At 40.0% G+C, this 6604-nt stretch overlaps 1 protein-coding gene across 1 annotated transcript in view; it reads right to left on the bottom strand.

Moving 5' to 3' along the window:
- Window positions 1–3371: 3371 nt before the first annotated feature.
- Window positions 3372–6604, bottom strand: part of CWH43 (cell wall biogenesis 43 C-terminal homolog (S. cerevisiae)) — a 113838-nt gene continuing 110605 nt past the window's right edge. The window contains exon 15 of the mRNA XM_011972048.1: window positions 3372–3636. Coding sequence (XP_011827438.1) covers window positions 3558–3636 — 79 coding nt within the window. The 3' untranslated portion in view covers window positions 3372–3557. The remainder of the gene's footprint in view (window positions 3637–6604) is intronic.

Here is a 6604-nt window from a genome sequence, read left to right as displayed (position 1 = left end):
CAAAACAATATCATATAACTTTTGATATGCCATATTTTCATTACTATTTAGTTCAAAATATTTTCTGATTTTCCTTGTGGTCTTTTTTTGACCCATGGATTACCTAGAAGTTTATTATTCTATTTCCAATATTTGGGACTTTCCCATTATCTTTTTGTTATTTGTTTCTAGCTTAGTCTTATCACCATCAGAAAATATAATCCTGTATGAAGTCAATATTTTGACATTTGTTGAGTCTTGCTTTTTGGCCTAGCATATGGTCTGTTTTGGTAAATGTTCTGCAGGCACTTGAAAACAATGAGTAACTTGAAGTTCCTTGGGGCACTGTTCTGCACATGTCACTTAGATTAATTGCATTGTTCACACTTTCTCCTTGTTTTAACATTTACTGAGAGAGGTGTATTGAAACCTCCCACTTAGCTAAGCCATTGACATAGAAATTAAGATTCCAAGAGCTTGATGAGTAAGCAGGAGGCTAAAAAATAAAGATGTTAATCTGATTTGCATTAGAAATTAATAGAAATTTGGGGAAGATATGAACAACTAGAGAAGAAAATAGGATATTGCCAAACTACATGATGTGAAGAAGAGAAAAGATTTGCAAAGCAAGGGAATATCTAATTACCCCATTTGAATATGTTTTGAGTTTCTACAATGAAAACCCTTCTCTATCTTCCCAAATAGTCAGTAAAAGTTGCTACCCACTAAGACACATAGTCAGAGACTTTTATTTGTTTCTTTTGAGGAAGTTAAGAAAACAACCAAACTCTCTGTATGCTTGGCATAGAACAGAGGCAGCTCCTGCTGTCTGTTTGTGGATCTGCCTCCCCAGGCACTAACAACGTGTTTTAAATGCATTATTTGCTTGCATTTACCTTGCACGGTAGCATGATTTGGGTGTCAGAAATGCAATGAGACCACGTATAAATTGAAATATGACAGTACAAGGAGATCAGTGAGAGAGATGCCTATAAGAATGTGAGTCTTGTCTCCTTCACTTCCAAATTCACAGAAATCTTGGGAAGACACTGTCTTCTGGAAGGAGTGGAATGGGGGGTTCTGGCTGTCTTACCTAGAGTTTAAAGGTAGAGAGACCCCAGTTGGCACATGGGTTATATAACCTTGCAGTATTGTTGTCAGGAGATAACATTGGTAAAGCATCTAACTCAATAGGGGGTAAATAATCAGTAGTTGCTATTCAAGCTGTCTTTGTATTTTCCCATCTCCCACACTTGGTGTTTAGGGCAATGTCTTTTTCAGTTAAGTGACACCTCCCACCACTACCACATGCCTAATACAGTATAATGGATAAAATGGACACTGAATAAATATGTTTGTTGTTGCCAGATTCCCAAAGATGTTCAAATATATTTTAAGGACTGTGTTGCTTATGTATTGATACAAAACAAATTACCCCATTACATAGTGGCTTAAAACAACAAACAGTTATTATCTGTCAAGATTTGGGACAAGTTAAGTTAGGTGCTTAGGGCTCAGGATCTCTCATGAAGTTGTAGCCAACATGGGGCTGAAGTTATCTGAAGTTTTTCTGGGGCTGGAGGTTCCACATCTAAGGTGACTCACTCTGGCTATTGGCACAAGGCCTCAGTTCCTCACCACCTTTCCATGGGGCTGCTCACAACACAGCAGCTGGCTTCTCTCAGAACCAAGATAGTGAGATTAAGACAGAATCCCCAGTATTGTTTATAACCCAGACTTGGAGTCACATCCCATCTCTTTCACTTTATTCTCTTCATTAGAAGTAAGTCACTAAGTCTAGCCCACACTAAAAGAGAAGTGAATGAGGTTCCAGCTTTTGAAGAAACTGCAGGATCACTCATGGACTCATCTTTAAAACCGCTATAGGAATGCAATGTTTTGCACATGGCAATGTTCTCAGTATATGATATGGTTTGGAGTTTGTCCCCACTAAATCTCAACTTAAATCATAGCTTCCATAATCCCCAAGTGTCATGAGAGGGACCTGGTGAGAGATAATTAAATCATGGGGGAGGTCACCCACATGCTGTTCTCATGATAATGAGTGAGTTCTCACGAGATCTGATGGTTTCATAGGGACTTTTCCCTTTTTGCTCAGCACTTCTGCTTCCTGTCACCATGTGAAGAAGGATGTGCTTGCTTCCCCTTCCACCATGATTGTAAGTGCCCTGAGGCCTCCCCAGCCCTGCAGAACTGTGAGTCAATTAAATCTCTTTCCTTTATAAATGATCCAGTCTTGGACAGTTCTTTATAGCAGCCTGAGAACAGACTAGTATGATACACTTTCGTTAAAAAGATCTGAGGAATCTCCTTAGATTGTGATGTAATACTTTTGGAAACTATCTTTCTGACAACTTCTATCCCTGCCCCAAAAGGCAAAGCAGCATTCAGTGTCCTTTCCAGTTCTAAGACTTCAGGTGTCTCCATGGCCAACATTCAAATCATTATCTTCCATGGAGATGGTGCTGTTGTGTTGAATTCTCCCTTTGTCTGCCTACTTGATTCTACAGAAGGAAAATCACTTCATGGGACCCTTCTGTGTGTTAAAGTATGCTTGCTGAGAGCCTGGTGGCCTGACTGATTGGAGACATCAGCACAGGGTGCCATGTACAGCCATGAAGAGGTGTAAGCATGGGGAAAAGACAGACAACCCCTCACAGTTCAGGGAAGGATGGTGATGGGCTGCTGCTCATGTTAAGTCAGTAATAGTCACATGCATGTTATTCTTCTACTAATTAGACTTAATTTGTTAAACATTTTCCCCAGCTTTGTCCCAAGAAGGGTTTAAAATTGCTTGATTTTCACAAGTAATCTTTCCAGCTCACCAACAAATCAATGTCTGGCTGGGTGCAGTGGCTCACCCTTGTAATCCCAGCGGTTTGGGAGGTTGGTGGGAGGATTGCTTGATCCCAGAAGTTTGAGACCAGTCTGAGCAACATAGTGAGACCTCTTCTCTACAAAAAATTAAACAATTAGCCAGGTATGGTAGCAAGCACCTATAGTCTCAGATACCCCAAGGGCTGAGGTGGGAGGATCACCCAAGCCCAAGAGATCAAGGGTACAGTGAGCAGTGATCGCACTACTGCACTTTAGCCTGGGCAACTGAGAGAGATCTTGTCTCAAAAAAAAACAAAAAACAAAATCCTATTTTTTAAGCCTTAAAGATCAAGGTGGCAGTGAGCAGTGATCACACCACTGCACTTTGCCTGGGCAACTGAGAGAGATTTTGTATCAAAAAAAGAAAACAAAAAAAAGTCCTATTTCTAAACCTTAAAAAGATAAGACGTTTTTAATTATTTTAACTCCATGGTGAAACTTTCTTATATTACCCCACATTCTATTTTTTATCAAATTTTAGGGAAAACAATTTGGAGAAATGTTTTTATTAAGCAACATGATTTATAAATTGAGGTAATTTCCCACTGTATAGATACCATGTTTGTTTTTAAGTTGAGGTTGTTCATATGTACTTTCCTACTTTCATTAATCTCTTCTTTTTATCTTACATACTTTTTTTCTTAGATTTGCCCAGCCAATAGCTTCTTGTTTTAAATGTTTCATAAAAAGTATTTAGGAGTATTCATATGAAAATGATGGTTGTTTTCATAATTGTGTCCTTCTTTGTAGGATCCAAATCTAGAAAATTAAAAAAAAAAAGTCATTGACATGTAAAAACCATTCAGAAAGGTATGTTCTTATGCAAAATTTCAACCATAAAATAAAATAGTAAATGAATAAATAAAAAAGATTCATGCACATGGGAAAGGCAAACTAAAATTTTAACCCCCAAAGTCCTCTTTCCATGGTTACAGATAATTCCAAAAGCACAACTGTTTAAGAATTATTGGCTAACCTTGCCGAAAAATGTCTAGATTTTCGTTCTAGTCTTGAGTTTGAATAATATTTGTTTATATGAAAGGGGTCATGAAACCTGAAATGTTATTCATGTTACATTTATGCATATAAAAATCTATTTTGGCAGAACTTCTAAATTTTCTACATGTGTTAATGTGCTGCAGATTAGTTCTTTACTTTGCACATGAATAACTAATTAATTACACAGCTCTGGTTGATATGATAGAATATAAAAGACACTAGGAAGAAAGCTAAGACTTGCACATAAGAGACCACTTCCTTCCTTTTCTTCATAAGCAACCACTATATCTAACCTCTGTCATGTAAAAGACAGGAGATCTGCTTCCTTTGTCATCTTCAAAGAATAATAATAAGGAATATAAAATTTAACATAACCTTTGATTCTGCTATTTCACATCTAAAGCTAGACCCTAAGGAAGTAATCAAGATTATGCTCAAATAGATAAGAAGTCCTTAGAAGACTTTTTATAATAATAAAATAATAAATATGGAAAAATAACAAAATTGATTAGCTAAATTTTGGTGCATCCATACAATGAAATATTATGCAATCATTAAAAAATATTTGAAGAAGAATACTTTATTTCAGAATGAAGTTCATAATATACTAGTTGGATGAAATAATCAGATTAGCAAATAGAACAAAAACACACATGTACACACAGATATACATACATACATATATGTGTCATACATTTACAAAGGTGGGATAATTGTGTGATGTATAGATATATACAAGAGTGATGTCAGCAAGATGATAAAATAGGACTTTCCAGTGCTTTTCCTTGTAGAAACATCCATTTGAACAACTATCCATGCACAAAAATATCTTCACAAGAGTTAAAGATTTCAGATGAGAGAGTATAGCACTTGAATGTGTTACAGAAATAAGAAAAGGCTCATTGAGAAGGGTAGGAAGGACAACTTCACATTACTTCTATCACTCCTCCCCCAAGACTAGGTAGCACAGTAAGTAGCGAGATAGATACTCTCTTCACGGGCTGAAAGGAGTGAAGTAAGCACCCAACTTTGCCACAGACCCCAGCACCAAGTCCAGGCCAATGAACATCAGCACCAGGCTGGCACCCACAGAACAAGTTTCCAGGCCAACCTAAACACGAGGCCATCCCCAACAACCCCAGGCCCTAAACTGGCCCTAGCAAATTCAGGCTCCAGGCCCACCCAAGGCTCCAGACTGGCACCAGTGCCAGGACACCCCGAAAATCCCCAGACTCCAGGCTAGAACACGTGGACCTAGCCTTTAGGCCTGCCGCAGCTCCCGACCAACTCTGTGGTCCCTGACTCCAGTGCCCATGGACCTGGCCTCTAGAGCAATACCCGCAGTCCCAGCCTCCAAGCCTACCCCAGTGCTAGGCTAGCCCCTATGCAACCAGCTCCAGGCCACCCTACATAACCCCAGGCACCAGGTTAGCATTGCCAGTTCCAGGCTCCAGACTGGGCCCTGTGAACCCAGGCTCTAACGCACTGCAGCTCCAGACCAGTCCCTGCAGCCCCAGGTAACAGAATCCAGGCCAGCTCCAGCAATTCCAGAGTACAGGCCCGCCATAGGAGACCCCAGCACTGGTTCAACATAGGAGGCCCAGGCTTCATGGGCCCAAGTTCCAGGTCTATCCCAATGCACACAGGCACCAGGCTCATTTCAACACCAGGGTGGCTCCTGCAGACTCAGGCTCAAGGCCTAACCCCACATACCTACTCCTGGAATCAGGTTGGCTGTCATGGACCCAGAATTCAAGTCCAGTCCCTATTGACACAGGCTCCGGGCCCATCTCAATGGACCCCAGCACCAGACTGACCCCATAGACCCAGACACAAGGCCTATCCACTTGCTAACCCAGGCACCAAACAAGTCTGCCCAAGAACTCTAGCATAAGTCCATGCATGAGCCCAGCTAGATAGCCCACTGAGAATCTTTGGACCAGCCAACTGGTAAACGCTTTCCCTGCCAAAGCCAATCTGTAAAGAGTAGAAGAGGTACCCACTTTTTCAAATGTGCAGAAACCAGGGCATGTCCACAAGGATCACAAATAATCAAGGAAACATGATACCACCAAAATAACAAATAAAGCACAAGTAACTGATGCTAATTAAAAACTGACTAATAAAAAATTCAAAATAATCATCTTGAAGCACCAATAAAAGACAGAGAGCCAAATCATGAGTGAACTCCCAGTCACAATTGCTTCAAAGAGAATAAAACACCTAGGAGTCCAACTAACAGGGGATGTGAAGGACCTCTTCAAGGAGAACTACAAACCACTGCTCAATGAAATAAAAGAGGACACAAACAAATGGAAGAACACTCCATGCCCATGGATAGGAAGAATCAATATCGTGAAAATGGGCATACTGCCAAAGGTAATTTATAGATTCAATGCTATCCCCATTAAGCTACCAATGACTTTCTTCACAGAATTGGAAAAAAAACTACTTTAAACTTCATATGGAACCAAAAAAGAGTCTGCATTACCAAGAAAACCCTAAGTCAAAAGGACAAAGCTGGAAGCATCACGTTACCTGACTTCAAACTGTACTACAAGGCTACCCTAACCAAAACAGCATGGTACTGGTACCAAAACAGACATATTGACCAAGGGAACAGAACAGAGGACTCAGAAATAATACCACACATCTACAACCATCTGATCTTTGACAAACCTGACAAAAACAAGAAATGGGGAAAGGATTCCCTATTTAATAAATGGTG

Source organism: Mandrillus leucophaeus, unplaced genomic scaffold (genome assembly GCF_000951045.1).
Source record: "Mandrillus leucophaeus isolate KB7577 unplaced genomic scaffold, Mleu.le_1.0 Scaffold1262, whole genome shotgun sequence".
In the NCBI taxonomy this organism is placed as follows: Eukaryota; Metazoa; Chordata; class Mammalia; order Primates; family Cercopithecidae; genus Mandrillus; species Mandrillus leucophaeus.
Note: the sequence above shows the minus strand (reverse complement) of the source record. Positions and strands in the feature narration are given on the sequence as shown.